The 22938-nt window shown below is 40.3% G+C and overlaps 2 protein-coding genes across 4 annotated transcripts in view; one reads left to right on the top strand and one right to left on the bottom strand.

Annotated features, from left to right (window-relative positions):
- The window catches only part of zgc:158398 (uncharacterized protein LOC568894 homolog), a 42936-nt gene extending 42522 nt beyond the window's left edge, over positions 1-414 (bottom strand). The window contains exon 1 of one of the 2 annotated variants that reach the window (XM_035378594.1): positions 147-414. The gene's annotated coding sequence lies outside the window, so the exon portion shown is untranslated. The remainder of the gene's footprint in view (positions 1-146) is intronic. The other variant, XM_035378593.1, reaches the window with a different exon arrangement.
- A 15286-nt stretch (positions 415-15700) lies between these two features.
- LOC118206160 (acyl-CoA dehydrogenase family member 11-like) overlaps positions 15701-22938 on the top strand; it is an 84606-nt gene continuing 77368 nt past the window's right edge. Inside the window, exons 1-2 of one of the 2 annotated variants that reach the window (XM_035378423.1) lie at positions 15701-15852; positions 16366-16640. In XM_035378423.1, the coding sequence (XP_035234314.1) occupies positions 16392-16640 (249 nt within the window). In that variant the 5' untranslated portion in view covers positions 15701-15852; positions 16366-16391. Of the gene's footprint in view, positions 16641-22938 lie in introns of both variants that reach the window. The other variant, XM_035378424.1, reaches the window with a different exon arrangement.

Consider the following 22938-nt stretch of genomic DNA (forward strand, 5'->3'; position numbering starts at 1 on the left):
GTTAACGTTAGCAAATGAAGCCTATCAAGCGATCTTACATTTGTGCGCTGCAGTTGTCTAGTGCCACACGACAATCGTTTAAAAGTGTTTTTTTTTAACAGCAATTTGCCTAGAGGCCTAACTAGTAGTAAGTGCAAGTTACATACCCATGTGCTCAACTCACCGAAAAATGACACGCCGAACTATCCCACTACCTTTAGTCATAAAGTATTCTGTATTACCTACGGACTGGGAGTTCTGCAACTTTCTATGTGAGCCACTGATGACGAGGAAGTGTTTCAGATTTGTCTGGTCACGTGCCAAATTTCTGAGAAGGGTCTGTCCAGAGCATTTTTTACAGTCTCTGGTCCAGAGCCATAGGCTTCGTCCGAATAGTCTTCTTGCTTAGGAAGGTTCCTAACTGAGTGAAACGACCCGGAAGTATTGTGACAGCCATGATAAGAGCTGGGCTGCGTCCGAATAGTCAAAAAAAATTACGCCCTATGTCTTTTCCTAACCACTTTTAATTGACCTCGATGGAAAACGTCATGAGGTTAAGGAAATATGTGAAGGAGAATTCATAAGGACTTAGGAAAAGACAACCGCGGTGCTAAGAGAATCCGACGGTACTTACATTAGGCTACGTAATTATGCGACGGCGGATGTTATTGACGTGCGTCTGTGGTGAAACTACAATGTTCCGAAGATGGACTACTACTTAGATACTTCGCTCCGTGCGTTCTTACCGTGTTGTTTCATGCAGGCTATATAAACGTAGACAACCCGGTGAAAAATATTACTTAATTACCAAGCTTGGAATTGAAATAAAAAAGGAATATAGGCTACCGGTCACAAAAGTGAAACGAAATGGTTGTCACATTGAGAACGGTTGCTCATGCTCACCCTCCTGTCCACTCATATTTATCGATATGAATCCCAATTAGTATGATTGTATGAATTGTTAAATGTATGCAAGATAGGCATAACATGCTAGGCCTACAAATCTGTACATATCATCATTCTTAAGTTTCAAACATGTTGAATTAAAAACATCATCTGGCTAAAAACGTCTCATATCTCTTTTTCTTGAAAGACAGATTTCTGTGTTATGGTTAATATGCTGATTATGATCTGATTATAAGCCTATGCATATAATATCTTAAGAACCACCACACAACTCAGTCATGTTGATCGTTTGTTTTCGTGAACAGCCGAATGGTGCGTCGCTTTAAACGTTGCTGCTGCAAGGAGTTGTGGGACGGCATTATTTCCTTTCTTTTCGTAAATGATGGTCCAGTGTCCCCTAAGAGAATTCGAACCAGAGACTGTAAAAAATATGGACAAAGCTACTGTGACATCACCCATTGACTCTCCGTGGGTCTCCGAAAATACGTTTTGAAGCTCAATGGCGGGCGCGGCCATTTTGGAGTTGGAGCCAAAACCACAGAGTTTAAAAGCCGCTCTGTGATTTTTACAATTTGATTGACAGTCCGGTGCGGAAAAGCCCATCAACCTGAACGAGGCTAGCTGACTGTCTGCAGTTATGTTTTAAAATATATTATCAGATGTTTACGGAGTTTAATTTCCATCCGTGACTGTACTGTCATGTAATCACGTTATATGTATGACATTAAAAATACAATTAGGCTATGTTCAGTTATCTTCAATTCATGTTTCTCAGCAAAACGAATATGCTTAACTAGCATATCAGCTTGCCAGTGAGCTAGGTAGGCTATCCGTGGTTAGCTCACGCATTAGCAATATGAACCACAGGGGAAGAACATTGACTACACTGATGGTCAATCAATCGGAGATGTGTAGGCTACTGGTGATTTGACTAGGCTAATTTTCGTATAACTGTCTGGTAGATCTGCTGTTAACCGAGCAAGTTATCGTCGTAGGTTTTCGCCAGTCAGTTAATGAGCCAGTAACTGCTACTACTAGCTACTCCATCGCCGTTTGTGGTGTTCACTTGCTGGGTGACGCTAGCTGACCGATCGTTCGCAAATCACTTTCTACCGAATAAAAATTAACACTGTCAGCGGTTATTAACAAATCTACCAAGTATTTTAATAACTGATCTGCAGGCGTGTAAATATGACAACGCACTTTGTACAGCAAGTTTTCCACCTGGTGCATGAAGACAAAAATAATGTAGCCTACGTTGAATTTCTAATTATTATTAGGCTATCGTTTTTTTCTTGTAAATCATCAAAACCAATGGAGAAAAGCCAATATACGCAAGGAGCCCCCAGAACCGATTCTGAGAACCACTGTCTTAAATGCCTAGCTTGTCGGTCTCTTAAATGCTAAAAACATATTCCTTTCTAAATGCCAAGATGGTTAATTTCGTTAAATTCTGTGTGTGTGATTTCAGCAAATGAACCTTGAGACTCTTAATTCGCTTCGTGAAACTGAAAAAGTGTTTATCCCAAAATCGGGATTATAGTAGCTTTGTCACATGCTTGAAGCATGGCCCAGGTAGACATTTACGGAATGTACACGACTGACAAGCCGCCAAACACGTCTGACAGATTGAATGTTTGCCGGTTAAGGTTAGCTAGCTAGTCAAATGGCTTGGTAGCCGAAGTTGCGAACTGTTTTAGCATAGGCTACTACTGGACTACCAAATATAGCAAGCTGATTACGCTTTCTGCCAACTAATTATTTGGTTAAGTAGGCTAAAGGAAATAGTAAAAATGACTCGGCTACCGAAAAACTTAAGAGGAGGATTATTTTATGGTCGTCTAGTGCAGCTGTAAATAGCACACGCCATAATTAAATCACCACGAAATGGGATGCTTGCATTTTCAGACTTAGCACAGGCGGACCGTAGCCGGCGCCGCAATGTCAAGGCCAAGAGACGCCACCGCCCACCCCAGTGACCATAGACTGTAGCCCCTACTATAGCTCAGTCCTCCGCAGTAATCCGGAAGTGACGCAAGCTGTACCTCATTGGTCCAGAACAAATATTGGCACTGTGCCCAAATGACGCAATAAATCATGAAATCGACCCATGGACAGTCATAAGACCAATAAAATACACCTATTATGACTATTTGTTCTTGTGAGAAAAAATTATTGACTTTGTATTTTGATCGCATTTGTACCGTAGACTTACATGGAAACCGGATATGAAAACACCTATACTGGAGCCATCCGTAGTGGCGCTAGTGAGCAACCAGGAACTACAACACCAGGAAATGAGCTTCAAAAACGAAGTCTGGTTTTGATTCGAACAGTTCTTATAATGGCTGCCACTTAGATACTTCCGGGAAGCTTCCTAAGCAAAAAAGATTATTTGGACTCAGCCCTGGTCGAATTCTCTAAATGCTAAGAAAAGGTGCTTCAGTGCTTCCTTTCTTATCTCCTTTAAAATAGGGCACACTGGACCGTCCTTTACGAAAGGAAAGGAGATAATGCCGTCCCACAATTCCTTGCGGCAGCAACATTTAAAGCGACGCACCATTCGGCCGTTCACGAAAACAAACAATCAACATGACGGAGTTGTGTGGTGGTTCTGCCCTACAAAGCCAAAGTGCAGTATCTGCAAAAATGCCAAACTGAGAAAAACAGCTTTTTGTGTTTTTCTTTCGCCAAATGTAAGCATCAAATTAGAAGTGAATTTCAAGCATATTGTAGGTTGACCTTCAGGCTGACCTTGGCAGCTTTACAGCAGATACTGTACTTTGCCTTTGTTTTACTGCAGTATAATTATATGGCCATACAGTGATAAGCTGCAGTAAGTAAGCATTTGTGGGAGGAATTTCACTTAGCCAGAGCAGCACAGTCTACAGCATGACAGCCAGCATAGAGGTCATCAGGATAAGCTCTGCTGCCCTCTACTGGTGAGAACTGCATACATAGTTTTTGAGCAATAGCGTAATACTGTATGTCATAAGGGCAATGTTTTCTGCCTAAAAGAAATGCAAGACAAATATCAATGTTTACTTATCATGAACACATTAAACAACAACATACATTTGTTGTATATTGTATTTATTTGTGGAATTATTCAACATATTATATAATTTATCTCTCACTTAGTTTTTAATGTAATTTTAATTTTAATTTTTTAAAATGTAGTTACTAAATTTTCAGTCAGACCTGATGCCTAAACAATGGCAAAACCCAATCTCCTAAAATACGTACATATACATGTAGAAACTGAAGAGAACTTTCATTGGGTACTCTGAAGTATTTTAGAGCTCCCTGTAATAGACAAGCATTACTGCACTAGCATTTCAGAATACGCACTAAAATCAAACTGGCCTTTTGTAATGAAGTACAACAAAAATAAACACAGAGTTATCAGATGAAAATGTCTTTTAATGTTATTACAAACAAACTCTTACAGTACAGGCTTGCATGTTTGGGTATGGGAACAAGAATTTAACTTAACTTTTAACTTAACTTTGACGGGAGATAGGCCTACACATGTAATTGTGTAACAGTTTCAGTTTAATTGGCCAGGACATCCTCAACAGCCATCTCAGAAACTTTCAATTCCTGCCAGAAGCAGGTCCCTGGCATAAGAGGGGTGAGCTTGTTGATGATGTCTGTCTTCTTGCTGAGAGGTACTCCTCTGTCCTCCTCACAGAGGTGAGGTGGTAGCCCTGGCTGGTTCTTCTTCAAGTTCTTCTTCAAGAAGTCAAGCTCACAGTGTTCTTCCTGGCCATGAGAGGTCTTGTAGAAGAGATTCTTGGAGTATTTCCTGGCCTGAATCTCCGTCATGCTAGCCAGCTTCACCCCAGTCTGCTTGAGCTTTGCCTGACTTTGGCCACCCTTCCAAGCCAGGACATCTTTGTTCTTGAGTTCAATGACTTCAATGTTGGGGTTGGAGTTGCTGACGATGTCGACAAAGTCATCAAAGTTGTACAGTTTTCCACCAGGGAGCTTCTTCATTGCCAGCTCCACCCCATGGTGGATAGAATCTGCACTCATGAAACTGTGCCCAAGTTCGAAAAATTTGAGCATTATGTCCTCCACTGCTGCCTGGTCTTTGACAATAGTGACTAAGCTTGTCAACAGAGTCCAGTTTTTGTTCTGGGCTGTGCAGTTATCAGCCCAGATAACTGCATGTTTGACATCTCGTTCTGTGTGGTGTGTCAGTGCTGTTGTAAAGGCAGAGGTGATTTCTTCTGCATTGCGTCTCGCAATGCCCTCATTCCATACAACCGACAGTGTCTCTTTCTTTTTGGTAGTCTTTTGGGTCCTCCTCTTTGGTTGCATGCCAACTGTAGCAAAAGTCTCATGAAACACCACCAGGCGTTTCGTGAATATCGCCGTTTTATTGCCAGGCATTCTTGGTAGCATCACTACCTTCTGTAAATCAGCACTGCGAACAGACCAGTCATCTGGCCAGTCTTTGCCTGAATCTACCTGGTAGTGACGTCTCGCGCTGTCAGCTGCTTTCTTATGTTTAATCCACCCCATGCATTCAGGGAAGTCAGTGGTTTGCTTGTCTGTGTTTGTCTGTTCATCAGTTTCAGTATCCATGGCCACTGGTTCATTGTGTGTGCTCGTGCCTGGTCCCACTGGTTCGTTGCTGCCTATTACTATGTCTGCAGCTCTGGCCTGTGTGTCCGTGTCTGTACCCATGTCTGCTGTACCTGCTGTCCGCCTGTCACCCTCTTCATCTGTGTCTCCAGCTGTCTCATCCGTGCTCTGTTCAGCCCTGCCTTTTTGACTTTGAATGGTTTGTTCATGACCAAATGCTTTAGCATGAATTTCAATCTCAGAACATTTCTCCCATTCTTCCTCTCCCAGTTTCGTGAAACTAATGTTTAATTCACGAACAACTTTGCGGTAGGTCTCATCTGAACATTTAGTGCTAGGATTCTTGTCTTAGAAGTCTTAGTACATGAACCTGATTGTAATGTCGCTTGGCAGGTATCTCCGTTTGGGGGCATGTTCTCGTCTGTAGTGGCTAATGGACGGGCCAAATGACTCTATGTGAGCCTTTATTGGGTTGGTGTCCAGTTTGTTTGAGGGGACGTGCTTCCCCCATCTGTCCCTTGGCGATACAACTGACTCAAGTGACGTTGACCGCAGAGCCGTCATGATGAACCGATCATTTTTGGGGTGGTAACTGAGGGTTGCTAAGAAAAAAGTCTTGCAGACATCATAGGATGTTCCATCTTCTGCTTTGAGGTGGTACGAGTATGTCATACTCCGACGACTGATGTGACCCCCGCTAGTTGTGTCCCTGTGTTTTAACCCTCTGGGGTCGAGAGCTCCGCCGGCGGAGCTCGACAAGATGAAATTAACTTTCGTTTCTATTTGGATGATTAACTTCACGTGCTGTTATCATACAGACGCAACAAAAACATTGACAGAAACCTTAGAATCGCGACTTTCCAATGCGCCCATTGGCAAATAATATGAATTGTTTTAAATGTTCTAAATTTGATTAATTAGATCATGTATGCTTCGTTAAACTTTACTCATTACTATGTGAATTTCGCTCAGCAGGAAGTCCGCCTAAATCGCATTCACATGTTAACAACATTATAATTACTCTCCATAGAAGGAGACTATAGGAGGGGCGATGCGAGATCCATGTGAGAAATGCCAAGTCTGCGAAAGCGGGATAGAATGTCAAAGTGTCGCCTAATTCACTTCTTTTGAGGTGAACATTTCGTTTAATTTTGGAAAATGGTCCGTCCGGAAGCCGACACTGATGAAGAGCGGTATCATTTCGAACAGCAAACAGATCCAGCTGAGGACCAACTTCATGCGTAAGTACATTTCTTATGATCATATTGGTAAATATGTGTACTGTATTGCAACGTATCTGTGTGTTTGTAGGAATATCCAGCAATATGCGCGTTTGTAAATTCCCACACTACGAACGATTCAAACTATTGCATCTCAAAATTATAGGCTAGGCTCTCTGCGTCTGGTTGTGTTAGAAGTATCAGGTAGACTGTATGTTTTTCGATCATATTGGTAATAAATAGCCCGTGGCGTGGCTAAGATTCTAAAACTGATGTCCTCGCACAATCGATATTAACATACTGTAAGTAAATTCGGGAAATAGCAATATAATAACCACTTAGCTAAACAGACCTAGCCTACTTCAGATTGAGGCATTGTTATTGATGAGTTGCGTGTAGTTGAGCTGGAACAGCAATGTTTATTTAGTTTAGCTAATGTTGTTTCGTTGATAGCTTGCATTATTTGTAAATGTGTGCTGTATTACATTCTCTGTGTGTTTGTAGGAATATTCACTAATATGCGCGCTTGTAAATTCCCACACTACGAACGATTCTAACCATTGCTTCTCAAAATTATAGGCTACCTCTCTGCGTCTGGTTGTGTTTGTTTGGTTCTTTGTTTGTATATGATGTAACCATGTCACAGTTTTGTTTTCATTCGTTAGTGGTTTGCCCCTTTTTTGTAAAGCACATTCAATTTTCACCTGTTGAAGGAAATGTGCTATATAAATAAAGTTTGATTTGATGTCACATTTCCTAACAATTTTGTTTTTATCATATTTACAGAGATGCTGATCAGGAAACACGGCCTAGTTCACCACTAGCTAAGAGGCCACGCAAGCGTTGCAAGAGTACACCAGTCTCATCTCATCTTCCATGTGTATAGTTTGCTTCAATAAATGTTCTGAAAATCAAAAGATGTCTTTGTTTCTGTCTTCTAAATGGCTCACTGAGTCTTTGTCTTAGTGGTGGGGAGGCATGCGGCCAGGTGTGAATAGCCTACTTAGCTGGCAGGTCGTCCTACCCAATGCATATTCATTACAGAAAGGCCATTTGCCCTCCCATTCTCACCTGGTGTTGAAAAATAGTAGTCACAACACTAACTTTTAGCAATGTATTTAATATTTCTCATTGGATTTGCTAAAATATTTTGTCATCTTTTGATACCCAAGACCTTGATGAACACATTTCAGTGACCAAAAGTCTTAGTCACAATTGTTCAGTGTGCTTTATTACAACATTCCTGTGCATGTTCAAAACTACTGTTTACAGTTTGTGTGTTTTTAGAGCTGTTTACAATCCAAACATGATTATGACCTACTTACTGCTGCCATATTATTGTAGCTGAGTCTGTGCTGAAAACAAAGATATGAAACACTTTGGAATCACTGCATATAAAGTTGATGGAATTTACACAAATGTCAGAGCATCGTACAATCACCGGTGTGCCTCATTTTACCCTTAGACCCCAGAGGGTTAAGCCCCTGGAGACACTGTTGGAAACCCATGATTTTCGTTCATGTCAGTTTATGGACCAGTACGCATCAAATATTGTCTTGCGCCTGTCACGTGAGATGTTCAAGGTACATTTCTTTGCACATCTGACTTTGTCACACTCCAAGACTCCAAGAGAGGGAATCTTTGAGTCATTTGATGATGATGGTCGCTCCCTTGCCTTTGGCTGTGACATGCTGACTCTGGGCTTTTTCTTGGGTAGTTCATCAGCAGCTAGAGGGGAATCAATCTGCTCAGGATCTTCATCCGTGTCATCTTCCTCAGATGGGATGTAGCTGGGGTCGTTTTCATCATCTAAGCTGTCGTCTGCACTGGAGACAGTGGTGTTTGCTATAGCATCTTCAAGGTGGGGGAGGGGCTGCCCTACAACCTCGTAAAGCTGGAAGGTTTCCTCCGTCTGAAGGATCTCTACAAGATATGGCTGGCCCATCTCGGCATCCTCCACAGCATCTGGCTGGCCCATCTCCATTTCAGCAAAGAGAGACGCAGCCGTCACAGCAGCTTTCTTGGTGTCATCTGGAACAGGAATACAGTGCTATTTTAATTCCGATGGTACCATACGCTTAATATTACAGCAAGAGTGATAATGCACTGCAGTAATTTCGCAGAATTTACTATTATTTTATAACTAACACCAGTGTAATGCAGGAGCAGCGGTCATATTTCATTCGCTGCAAGATGCATATAGGGGAAACACTGTAGTATGCATATGAACAAATAAATAGCCATCTAACATTTATGACCCTGTCATTGTGGTATCAAAAGGTATCAATGGGAGGGCTAATGGCCTTGATTCATGCATAATATGCATAATATGTGGCGTGCTCTCACAGAATCAGTCAGAAGTCGCAATGGCTAATTTCCATAGAAATGCCTTTTATGTCAATACGTTGATTTTTGTCCGTTTTGGGCTTGTTATCTATGTTATGTTATTTAGATATGTTACTGTTAGCTACAGCTTAGGCTATTTCGTGATAGAGCTAGCCAAAGTTTGTGAAGTGAAATGGGCCAGCTAGCTAACACTAATGAACAAAATTGACTTCAAACTTTGAAGGCTTTTTTCTACACAACATGCTTTGGTGACATCCGATATGGATGGTCAAGGAAAAGTGGTTAGGAAAAGACATAGGACGTAATTTTTTTGACTATTCGGCCATAGAAAGAGAGAGTTGCGACCAGTCTATGGCTGCGTCTGAATAGTAAAAAAAAATTACGTCCTATGTCCTTTCCTAACCACTTTTCCTTTGTGCTCGATGGAAAATGCCATGAGGTCAAGGAAAGATGTGAAGGAGAATTCATAAGGACTTAGGAAAATACTACCGCGGTGCTAAGAGAATCCGACTGCACTTACACTAGGCTACGTAATTATGCAACGTGTTGGTTTGCCATGGTAAAACTACAATGTTCGGAAGATGCACTACTAAAAGCACAGCCATGGACTACTAAAAGCGTCATATATCTTTATATGGTCTATGATTCGGACGCAGCCTATGGTTGCGACACTCCCATAGACTTCTGTTGTAATCGGAGAATGCGGAAGTAACGCGTGTCGTGGGGCGACCAATAGTTCCAATGTTTATCGTAAGATAATAGCTTGTTATATCCTAGATGCAGTTAGCTAACGTAAGCAACACTTCACTAGCTACCATAACCAGATGTCAGTTGGCCTACATTTACCTCCCATTTCAGATATCTACAATCCAATTGTTACTAGTATAAATATTGTGGACATCCATAATTGTAATTCCAGAATGCAGTTTTAGATATCTGAAATTGTAATTCTGGATATCCAAAAAGATAATAATAAATGCAAAAATGGTTATGCCAGTTATGACTAGTAACAATTGGATTGTAGATATCTGAAATGGGAGTTTTTCCTAGTAAGAATTCTATTGCAGATATCCAGAATGTTCATTCTGGATGTCAAGAATGAACATTCTGGATATCTGAAACTGAAAGCCCAATACACATGAATGGCAAATGTGATGCCATTTGTCCTAGGAAGAATGACGTTGTGGATATCTGAAATGACAATTGTGGGTAGGAAGAATGTCATTGTGGATATCTGAAATGTTCTTTTTGACTAGGACGAATTGAATTATGGATATCTGTAATATACAGCATATCCAGTCGAGCTATTAAATGTTAAATCGGCCACTTATACTTTTTAAGGATTTTTAGATATCTTAAATTTAGTTTTGACTAGTACAATCAAAGTTGTAGATATCTTGAAATATAATTTCTACTAGTAAGAATGTTATTGTGGATACCTTTAGTTACCATTCTGACTAGTGAGAATACAATTTTGACTAGGTGAAATGCTATTATGGATATCTAAAATGTAATTACAGATAGGAGTGTGGATCGATTAAATATTAAAACAACTTGAAATACACGCTATGCCTATCACCGTGCATGGCTTAACATAAGTTTTTTAAATATGCAAATGATTACGTGGTGACGTCATACATATGCAAATTAATGTATGACATCATCTAGCGACTTTTAGAGGAGGCCTTAGCTACTTTCCATAGAAAATAGTTGGCAACACTGGGGAACAGTCCCCCTTCCCAGCCAAATTAAACACAGAAAACTGATTAATGCTGTCTCTCCGCCACTCCTTAGAAATGCTATTATATATATTGAATATAAGTGTTGTAAGTAAATTGTAATGTGGGCTAATGAATAAAAGAACGCCGGAGTGTTTAACAAGTGCTGTTTACTTCAACAGGCTAACGTTAAATGTAAAGTAAAACAATAGTCCTCAGTAGCTGGCATAGTAGCATAGTATTATAGCCATCTCTAGCTCTGCTTTTACTTGATATTGCCGCTTAGTGATATAAAGTAAGTAATATAATATAAATAAATGTAAATAATAATAATAAAGTTTCAGACATATAAATGATAGAACACAACAGTAATCAATGCACATTATGCATTAATATTTACCGAAAAGTGCTGTAAATATAGTCACTGCTGCTGTCTGTCCCGCTGAAAACCATTCAAACAGGTTGACAGCGCGGATTTGTTTGGAACTATTGAGAGCTACATGAACCACGTGATCGCGTGGCGGCGAGATCAAAGAGTGTCACGACTCTCTCTTTCTATGGCTCTGGCTTCTAACACTTCACATGCGTGTCTCGCATAGTTCCCTTATCGCGTGAAGCAAACAACATAGTTCATACCTCAATGAAAACGAGCCAATATTGCAGCAGGTGACAAGTTCTTATTTTATTACTACACATTGTTTATATGCATAGCCAAAAACATAAATCACATTGCATGTTTCCATTTGAATCAAAAATAAAATGTAATATTGATTCAATCTTTTGCTTTCTATGCACCGTACAGACATTCAGGACAAAGCAAGCAGATAAATCAAGGGAATTATATTAGCTAGCTCTTCCTGTCTGCATTCACTTTTCACAACAATGCATTTGGATTGAGAGCAGAGTCACGCTGGCTAAGAATAGTTAGGGAGGTCATTTACGCACCTGTTACACTACAATCAATCACCGAGTTACAGTTACTAACGATCACATTTATATCTATTTTGGAAGTCACTTATCTGTTTCCTTTAAACAACAGTAGACTAGCTAGCTAGCTCCCATAATAACACAGAATGGCTGAGAGTACACACTTTTTGACTGCTGTATTAAAGTTTGTAGTCCTAAAACCCGAAAGTAAGTCCGCATTTTTGAGCCATGGGTTCCCTCGTCAGATTTCCAATGCATTTTTCTCATAGGAATTTTGTTTTCTGCAGAAAATATGGTCTGTGGTTAGCGTAAGCCAAAGAGAGTTTCATGTTTTGTTCTATGAGATAAATGTCATGGAAGTGGTGGTTTCCAGAATACGACCGTTTTGTAGTTTCATTATAGCAACTAACCGATATTAATCGGTGTAATTTATCTCATAGAACAAATCATGAAACTCTGAGACTTACGTTAACCGCAGACCTTATTTTCGGTAGAAATCAAAATCAATATGGAAAAAAGCATTGGAAATCTTCTGAGGGAACCCATGGCTCAAAGATGCAAACTCTACTTCCATGTTTTAGAACTGCTTTCTTGTGTCGGGAAGTTAGATTCTTTAAAATGAATCAGTACATTGAAATCTATAAGTGAAAATTAATCAAATGAGTTTGAGTCATTTGATTTATTTTTTCATACAAAACTCTCGCTTTGCCGAATATAGCCTACTAAGACGTTGCACCTAACAAAACGTGGTCAACGATTTTTCGAAATTTCTTGGAAAATACTATTATTATTGAGGACTTCTGGGCATAGGCTATATGTTTGCCGATAGACCTAGCTGACATCGTTTTCTGGATCAAGACAGAAGTGGATAGAACTGCATTATTGATTTACTGTCTCTGTCTCTACTGAAAACAGATAAGATTTCATCACTGAAGTATTACTGCTAAAAATATTTCGGTTATATACGTTATTTTTGAAATTGAGTGTCTTTAAATAGGTTAATGGTATTTTATAATGAGAATATTTCACACTGTAATGTAAGCATTTTTTGGTAGTATAGTAGTTTTTGTGATGCATGCAACAGTGATGACAAGAGTGTTGGAACACTGCCAAAACGTGGTGGACGGTTGAAAATTGTTTTCATGTCCTCCATCCCCACACAAGAAAACATAGGAGAGTACAGAGTATAGAAATACATACAAGAGATACGTATTACACATTTAGGTACTGTACAGCATTGTGTGACAATATTTTTGCATTATTTTTAAATCTGATATCAATGTTTCATCTTAAACCTTCAAAAGGGGCTCATTAATATGCTTTACAACAGACAAAAAGCATTATATTCCTTTTTGGAGAGATTTTGGATATGTTTCTGGATCCCTAGCTATTTTAGACTACTGTACTGACGAAAAGCTTGTAATTCCCACTTTGAAATGATGCAACAGTGAGTTTATTGAGTCAAAACAGTTGATTTGTAGTGAAATACTTGAATATGTTGTGATTTACAGTAATGCATAATTTAGACATTTTGGGTAGATTTGGAGATGCTGGGTACACTGCTTAGTTTTTGGTTCATATATCTTTAGTAGTTCTACATATCCACCCTGAGATTTTATGAACTTGTGGTCAAGAAGTTTTTGATCCAGGATACTTTAACCTGCTGTATATATGCAATCTCTCAGTATTTCATTGTGAACTAAAAAAGAGCAAATCCAGTGACCTGGGAGGCTGTGCTGCAGTTGAAAAAGAAAGAGCCTCATATGGTGGGAGAGGTCAGGGCTCTACTAGGCTTTCTCAGTTATTACAGTTCATTTATCCAAGACTTTTCTAGACTAGCCAGACTTTAGTTTGAGATGTTACAAAGTGCAGGAGAAACCAGTGGAAGAACTATCATGTCCAAACCCACTAAGAGCAAATTCAAACCAGTGGACAGCTGCCCTGGAAAGAACCAGTTCAGTGGACCTCTGAACATAGTGTAGTTGTAGTTAGATTGCGTTTGTGTATTCAGAATATCTACCATTCTCGCATACCCAGACTTTGACTTGCCTTTTGTTTTGCATACTTATGCAAATAAGGAGGGGTTAGAAGCCGTGCTTTATCAACAGCAGGGAGGAAAATTGAGAGTAATAGGATATGGGTCCAGAACACTTACTCTGGCTAAGAAAAGTTTCTTGAGTTTTTAGCTCGCAAGTGGGCAATCTGTGACTAAATAAGTTTAGGGACTATATTTATTATGCCTCCACTTTTACTGTATACACTGACAACAACCCACTGATTTATGTTCTGAGCATAGCGAGACTAAACGCAGTTGGTCACCGTTGGATTGTGGAGTTAGCGGACTTCCATTTCGACATAAAGTACTGGCCCGGGAAGATGAATACAGACGCTGACACTAGGCTGGAGACAAAAGTATTTGTGTTGCACCGCAGTTTACTGTTGCTTGTCAATGACTTACCTCTGGAGAGGTAAGTAGTTGACTTAGTTAATGCACTCGTGTCTTAATTACTGCTTGTATTTTTGCAAAGACTGCGTTGTTGCTGTTCTTGTTTGTGTTAATGTTAATCAGTTTAACCTGCAGGGTCCAAGTTAAACTATGCGGTTGTTCCCTGCACTTGGAACGGTACTTCTCTCTAGGGTTTTGACACACTTGTTCCTGGTTATGGTTATACACATTTTTGTACGTCGCTCTGGATAAGAGCGTCTGCAAAATGCTTGTAATGTAATGTAATATAATGTAATGTAACGGAGAAAAATATTCAATCCAAGCTAGTGAAAAGACACACAGATAAAATAAGATGAGCAGTAGTGATGTGGTTGAGCAGGACTCTGACAATTCAGATGTGGAGGACTTATACTTTGTCCACCCAATACCCCACTTTCAAGTGACTGTCAGACCCCAGACAGCTCTATCTGAAGAACGGAGAACACAGTCTTAAAAGCACTATAGGCTCTAGACTTAGCCTGAGTCACTCTCCAAGCTAAGAGCGCTGGCAAGAGAGTGCCAACCTGGGAGACAAGCGCACTTTGAGGAACAGGAGATGGCAGCAGAACGTGAGCCTGAAGTGGAAGAGATGCAGGTCCAAGAAGAACTGGAGGTCCACAGTGAACCCAAGCAGGACGCCTGTGATGAACTGGAATCAGTGCTGCAAAGTGAAGAAGAGACTGTGAAGAGGTCAGCCCGTACTGCCAAACCCAGAGAGCTGTTCACCTATAACCGTCCTAGGCAACCGTCATACCAGCTAAGGAGACTAAGTGCACACACATAAAGCTGATGCCTCCCATACAGTAGACGACTTGTAGACAACAAAAGTCTGACACTCCCACGTTTAGCAACAATCTATCCTAAATCAGGGGTTTCTAGTCTCGAAGTGCACACATCTTAAGATTTTGCAAAGACTGTGAACTATGCAGCTTCACACATTATATAATTCCGACAGAATTATTTTATAGATTTTTACGTTCATTTTAGCCCTCCTCTGCCTTTGCAAAACTCACTACCGATTTGCTGATGTCAGACAAAAGCCCTGTTTGGATGGGAATAGTTTCACTAGGGGAGGTCAGATCTTACTGCATTTTTTCCATAATTGCTTATGGGGAAATTGAGAGGTGTTGTGCACTGGACGCCATATTGGTTTCTGCAACTTCAGCAATCGAAGCAAGAGGTGACGTCCATTCCATATGATAGAGTTCAGTGGTTTCCATTCATAAACACGCGCTAAAAGCCTCTGCGTTCGCGTACTGCAGCGTACATACAAGTAGGGCCTGTTAGGGTATGTTTCAGGCCTAGGTTTGTTCACCACATATTTGAAGCATGAAGTCTTTGTTCAGTGAGGGTGGACATGGCTGATTCCAGCGTCGTGTTGTACCAGCTGCTTGGACCTCAGAATCGGTGCTTTGCAGCTATATTATTCTTTTTTTTTTTTTTTTCTTTTTGGGGGAATTTGTCACCGTTGTCTTTGGGGTCACACTCCAGCCCACTAGGTGGGGGTAATGCATCACTGTTGGTTATCAAAACGCCATAAACTTCAAAGAAGAAGAACACGAAGTAGTTCTTAAGCAGTTCTGTTGTTCACACCAACAGTTTTCGTCTTGCTTTTGTTTTGGAGACATATCGCTATAGTCGAAATCTTTGTGACAGGAAAGCATCACAAGACCAGCAGGCGAGCCTCGTAATTCTAGATATACAACGGCATTATAACATATTTTATGTTTTAGGTGTTTTAGGCTAGATCTATAGGAGACATTTTATTATGTACATTCTAAAATAAAATTATATCTCTAATAGACTTCCAACCTGATCTAAATTAGGCTACTAGGCTAGCTGTGTTGATAATGTGAGCACATTGCAAATGGTTATCCGAAGCTAGCTATGTAACTGACGTAGACTAGGCTATTTCTATCCTGTGCAGTGCTTGAACTTTGGAATAGATTCCTTTGATTAATATGGGGTGTTTACAGTACAGTAACTTGCTAATTTAGTGTTAGTCTAGCTAGCTAGTTGCGAGAAGTGTGTATCAATGATAATTAACGTTAGGTTTAATATGCCCACACTCCCATAAGATTACTTAGCAGTTTCAGTAGTTTCATGTTAACATTCGCCAACGTCTCCTACGTTAAGTTCTTGTTGAAATTTACACAGAACTGATGCGTTTTAAAATGTTTGGATTTTGCAGAGTGTAGCCGAAACTGAGTTATAGCTATGGCAGTACGAACACTGATTGTGCCACGGTTGTTGCTGGGTACCCACATTACCAGAGGAGCGTTCCCCAGACAAAGTCGTTTGCTGTCCACTGGCCATCTCCAAGGAAGGACAGAGAGTCGTCCGGAGCTCGGAGTCTTCACACGTTCTTCCATCGGTACATTCTTTCAGGACAGACCACTTCTGAAGAACCCATTTCTTGAAGATGCTTTACTCCAAAAATACCTCAGTAGGAACCTGCCGCCTCAGGTCAGTTAATTTAGACAGTTCTGTTCGCTGACATTTTTGCGTGGTGTAGAGTCGACACACAGCTGAGAGAGCCTGCTAGCAGTACACGCAACTTTATGTAGGATTGACGCTATAGTTAAAGCAGCTAAATATTTGTTAAACTAAATTGGCACTGTTTCTTCATATTGCCATATAATATCCCGTTTGGTTTGAGATACTTTAGTTTTTGCGATTTTCTTTTTTCAATTTTAGTGCATGTTTTTGATCCTTTTGACCAGGACAGTTTTCGTGTGACAGTTTTCGAATCGGAAGTGCTGTCCTAAAATTTCTAGAAATGTGTTAACACGGCGACACGATTAAATCGAGAAATATCACCTTTGGGGTGGAAAAACCGCGATATGCTGTGATTGCATTTAGATCAATTTGCCATGCATAAAAACACTCGTCAGTCACCCACTCAATCTGTGTAGCCTATAATGCCATCATAGCGCGGAGTGTATAAAACCATAAAACACACCCTTACCAATAAAATAAAGTAAAAACTGTTCTGCCAACTGGTCGGACTTTGACCTTGTGACTAAAATGGCTCACGTTTTAGTTAATAAAACTCACAAGCAACTTGTGGACATCCAGAGCACTAGTGACTTACTACTAGTTTAGAATTTTAGTATCGTTTCTGCAGCCTACTTGAAAATACATTGTGTACTAAAAGTTGACAAGACGTTCAAGTATAAGCCTATGCATATTATCCTGATGTAATAATTGTTCAAAAGTGAACCAAGTACACTTTCTTATTAGAAAGTATGCTATATTTGTGTGCTTATAAAACTTAATAGTTAAAACTTTTATTGTAAAGGTTTCCTTCAGTCTAATACTGGTTATTCAAGAAGTAGGCCTATCATATGATATCATGAAAGACTTCCCTGCACTACTCCATCATACAATTTAGGGGAGAATCCATAGTTAGTCTACATAAGAAAATTTAAGTGAGCCTCCACCATGTTTTTGGGTTAATGAAACTGACTGCACAGGCTAAGATATAATTATTGAGAAACCATTGAAAATGCACAATAATAAGACAGCACCTTATTCCTGAATTATTCCTGTGAATAGGATAGATTCAATAGCTAAACATCTTATGGTGTGTTCACACAGTGAGTAACTCATCAACCAAGTTGCCGGAACTCCATTCATTCTCTATGGAGCTGAGCGATGTCCAGCAACACGAGCAACTGGGTGACCGAGCGAGCAAAGTTGCCCAAAAAAAGTTTGCCACAGTTTAACTTTTCGCGGGCATCGCCCGTCAACAGCCAGTCAGAGTTTCTGGCTTCCTTTTTCTCTAAGGCCAAGGAAGGAGTTCAGCTAAAAGAAGGAAGATTGGAGCTGGCGGTACTCTCTCCCAATTTGAGCACCGGCCCCTAGCAGCAAATGAGGCAGACGGGAGCCAGAGCATACAGAGTTTAGTGACAGGCCTTTCCAGGTAGCCTATCTTGGTTCTCTGTCTCAGGCTCTTCCTGTGGAGCCTCAGGCCCTACATGTGGAGCCTTAGGCTCTTCCATTGGCATCCCAACTTCATCAGAAGACTTCTCTTTAAAGTCTTGATTGTACTGAGCAATCAACAGATTCTCCACTTTGGCAATGGAAATTCTGTTGGCAGTGACTAGGGCAGCTACTCTTCCCCAAGTCACTCTCACCTCCTCTTAGTAGACCGTTCACAACCCACCCCAGTAGGGTTCGGACGGCATAGGGTCCAGCTGTTGATAATTTCCCATGGTTCAAGAAGCTTTGGGGTGTTGGTGCCAATCAGCAAATCCACCTCAGCATCAAGAAAGGGAGCTTTGGTCTTTTCAAGATGAGGCCATGTTCTGAGGTCTTCCTGGGTCACAATGTTGTCTTTGGTGACAGGCATGTTCTTTTGAGTATGGACATCAGGGAGATCACCGTTGTAACTAGAGACCTCCAATTCAGTCAAGACAAGGGTGTTCACAGTGTTCTCCTGGCCCATGGTACGGAGAAATATGCTGGTTTTGGTGCCGTTTAAATCCAGCTTCCTCATTAGATGTTCTGTACAGAAGGTAGCTGAACTACCTGGGTCCAAGAAAGTATATATTTCCAAGATGTTGTTTCCACTCTTTGCTTTGATTGTACCGGTACAATTGAGAGAACATAGTCTTGTTTCCCCGCCCCAGTACGAGCACAGGTTTGCTGAGATACAAGGGCACTGCTTAGTGGTTGCTCTTCAGATTTTTTAGGCTTAGCTGTAATGTGGAGTATTGTGGGATGCTTTAGGTTGCACACACTGCATGTGATGCGATTTTTACAAACATTGCTGGTGTGTCCAGGTTTTAAACAGCCAAAGCAAATTCCATTCTCTCTGAAGAGATCAATCCTTTCACGGTGGGTCATCTTCTTCAGCTGTGCACATTGCTCTAGAGTATGACCACCTTTACATGCACAACAAAGAACAGACTTGCTCATAGATGGAGTGGAAGTACTGTGGGCCTGCTGCTCTGTAGACCTTATATCCTCAGAGGTGTTGACGGCTGCCACAGTGGCAAAGCATCTTTCTTTGCTGAGAAATTTTGACATGACTTGGTGTTTGACAGAGTTGTGAGGCTGTGTTTCCTGTATATTTCCAAAGAGGGGGTCAAAGAGAATTTTCACCTGTCGCTCGATTAAGTTCACCAAGTCAGGGAACATGACCCTGCAGCCCCTGCACTCCTGTATCTCACAGGCAACAGCCCTCCACCTTTCCCACAACCTGTATGGTAGCTTCGTTGCAACGAGCCTGAGGTTGGATGGCACATTCATCTCTTCCATATACTGTAAACTTTCCATCATATTACAGCACACTCTTAAGTGCGATTTATGGAGACATTAGATACACTGTCGTCAGGTCCAACATCAGAGTTTATCACTGATGCATTATCTTTATTTTCATCCTCCGTATGACAAGATTTTCTAGCATCCAACAGCTATTCCCTTGTATGATGCAAGAATATTTCATTATTTTTACTTTGGCGTCCAAACCAGGTTTGTTGTTTTTTGTATTCATCTTCAGGAATTGACATTTCCATTAATGAAGAATGGGTTTCAGCAGCATCATTGCACAGTTTGTTGAAGTCCTTTAAAAGATTTTCAACCTCAGACAGTTTCAGTTGTGATTTTAAGAGATAGCAACTTATCCACCTTTTGTTTGATTTTGTTGACTTGAGTTAGTTTAGATTTCCGGGTTTTCTGAAGAATATCTAACAGGTGCCTTTAGTAGCCATTTTCCTTTTTCTTTTTCCCATTTCACTTGTGGCATCATTGCTATCATTTTCAATAGTAGCATCATTTTTAACAGCATTAACATTTTCAAAAACATCTATTTTGACAGCTTTTCAGTTCAATATGTCTTTTGCATTGAAATTCATTTGCGGCCAAGTTGAAAAACGTTCACAAAGCAAGTCCTCGAGCAGAGTTCATCAACAAGTGTGCGTGCGTCACACGCGACAGGACAAGCCAGTTCAAACCGCATAGGCCTGTAGTTCAATGATCCAAACAATAAAATTTCCATACAAAAACATAAGCAAGCCAGACCTGTTCAAATTTCCATTCATATATGCCACGTTTTCCAATAAAAACCCAAACTTCATACAACAACTCAACGCAGCTCCAAACGTTCGGCAAGAGAAAAGCACAGCTTGGCTTATCCGTCGGTGCCTCTCTTACCTTCGGATTTGCAGCGGAGTTTTGGCGACTCGTAGTGCTTGTGATGAAGGCGATTCCAATCCTCCAATGCGTCCTTTCCAGCATCCTTATCCGCTGGATCCTCTGCTCCGTTCTTTTCCTCAGGGCGGGTTCTTTGTACTTTTCCTCCGAGTCAGTTCTTTATTCTTTTCCTCCGGGTAAGGTTCTTATTTATGTTGTGACTACCGATTCAATTTAAGTGTTCCAACGTAGTCACTTGCATAGGTGAAAAAGAATGTTCTTGACACGTATCCAGTGAGGGAGTGAATGTCCAAACAATGACGTATCTAAGGTTTAAGGTTTATTTTATTTAAGAAAGGGACAGTGCACATTGATAAACATGAGAACTTAGATGCACCATGTAAATGTGCCTAATTTTCATCTGTAGTCCCTGGGCAGGTTGATGGTTTAAGGAACATAAAAGAACATGCATAACGCATACGCACAGAGAAATTAGTAAAACTATTGAGCATTAACAAGATGCATTACGAGCAGCATAAAAGAACATACAAGACACGTAAGCACAGACAAGCTAGCATCAACAAGTAGCATCACAAGCAGCCACAAGCCCATGGAGCACATGGAGACAAGGAGCCCGGCACCCATGTGCCTACGGCTGCCCGAAATACCACCTGCCAATGCCCGCCCGTCCGCGCCTACCAACAATCCAACATTCAAGCATAGGGATGATCATACAGCAGGAAACACACAAAGCATAGCACAGGCATCTAGATGTCAGTACCATAAAGCATGACAACACATCATAATGAACACTTGACATCACAATATGACATTACTATTAACCTAGTTTCTGTTATGAGAGCATTTTTGACTGTCCAATAACCACTGTTTTATAAATTTGGAAAAGGAATTAAGAGATGTGTGATGTCCCTTAGTTCTTTGGGTACAGTGTTCCAGGTATGTGCTGCTCGATAGGAAAAGGCTGAATGCCCAAAAGCACTTGTTCTAGAAGGTGTTTTACAGTCCCCTCTGGTTACAGCTCTGGTGGATAAGTTTTGATTTTTCTTAATGAATTCATTGAGTGGAGGGGGGGCTAAGCCATGGAAGATTTTATATACAAGCAGAATGTCTGAAAATTTGATCATTCTTTCTCAACTTAAGAAATAATATTTATTTAAAATTTTACAGTGATGATATGACTTTGGCTTTTTATCCAATATTCTGAGTGTTTGCTTATAAAGTGTTTCAACTGATTTTAATGTTGACTTACACATGCCTGTGTCCAGCTAGTAAGACAGTTCATGTATGAAAAATCATAGCGTCAATGTACAGCTTTGAGGCCTCAGTAGTTAAATTATTCCTAATATATCTCAAATTTGCCTAATTAAATTTGATTGTGTTTGCAACTTTTTAAACTTGTTTTTGAATTTGAGTTGCGAGTCAATTAATATACTTATATAAATTCATGCACTATTGCTAGTCTTCTCCCTGTCACAAAAACATCAGGATCTGGGCCGACTTTGGGGGAAAAAAAAACATACACACAGTTTTGCTAACATTGAGATGTAAACAAGAGTTTGTTAACCAATTTGAGATATTGACTATGGAAGCTGATAGTTCAGCTTTACCTTGCTTCTTATTTTTAGCATGTATGTATAAGACCGTGCCGTTGGCGTACATCTGGCAAATAACAGTAGGCGGGCAAACGTCAGGTAGATCATTGATATACAGACTAAATAACAGAGGACCTAAAATTGAGCCTTGGGGTACAGCAATATCAATACCAACCGTTTCTGATGTTTTATGGTCTACACAAACACACTGTTTCCTGTCTGTAAGTTTTGATTTAATCCATTTAATTACATTGGGTGAAAAATTTAACTTTGATAATTTGGTAAGTAGGACCTCATGATTCACCGTGTCAAAGGCTTTCTTTAGATCAAGGAAGACAGCCCCTACCATACCTCCCTTGCCCATTTTGGACTTAATATTTTCTAGAAGGAAACTATTTGCAGTTTCAGTAGAATGATGGTTTCGAAACCCAAATTGCATAGGATGCAATGCGAAGGAGCTGTTGTTCAAATGTGATATTATCTGTTCTGCAACCCATTTTTCTGCAATTTTAAACACTGCACAAGACTCCAGAGTGTGACCATTTTTGTTGCACATGCGACCAAAAATCTGTGAAGTACGACTAAACATTTTCATTGGTCGCACCGGTGCGCCTGACATTTAGCAGGTCTGGCTCTGTGTGTTATGACAGAGTATTAGGGCCACATTGAGGGGAAAAAAATTCTGAGATTTCGAGAATAAAGTAGTAATTTTACGAGAAAAAGTCCTAATATTATGAGAATAAAGTCATAATTTTACAAGAAAAAAGTCGTAATTTTAGGCTACATGTTATTTTAGACGGGAAATATCAGAAGAGCAGCCTGCCGTCTGCGTTAAAATGAGGAAGGTGGAGCATCTTGTGAAGTTATACTTTATTATAGGTTTCACAAATAACAAAATACTCTTTTGGCACATCAGCACCACATTATCATAAGTATCAGGACATTGAAAAGATTGTGCAAGAAATTGTGTCTATTCCGAAGAAAGAACCACACGGACTTGGAGGAAATTGCAG

This window comes from Anguilla anguilla, chromosome 10, assembly GCF_013347855.1.
Source record: "Anguilla anguilla isolate fAngAng1 chromosome 10, fAngAng1.pri, whole genome shotgun sequence".
NCBI classification, from domain to species: Eukaryota; Metazoa; Chordata; class Actinopteri; order Anguilliformes; family Anguillidae; genus Anguilla; species Anguilla anguilla.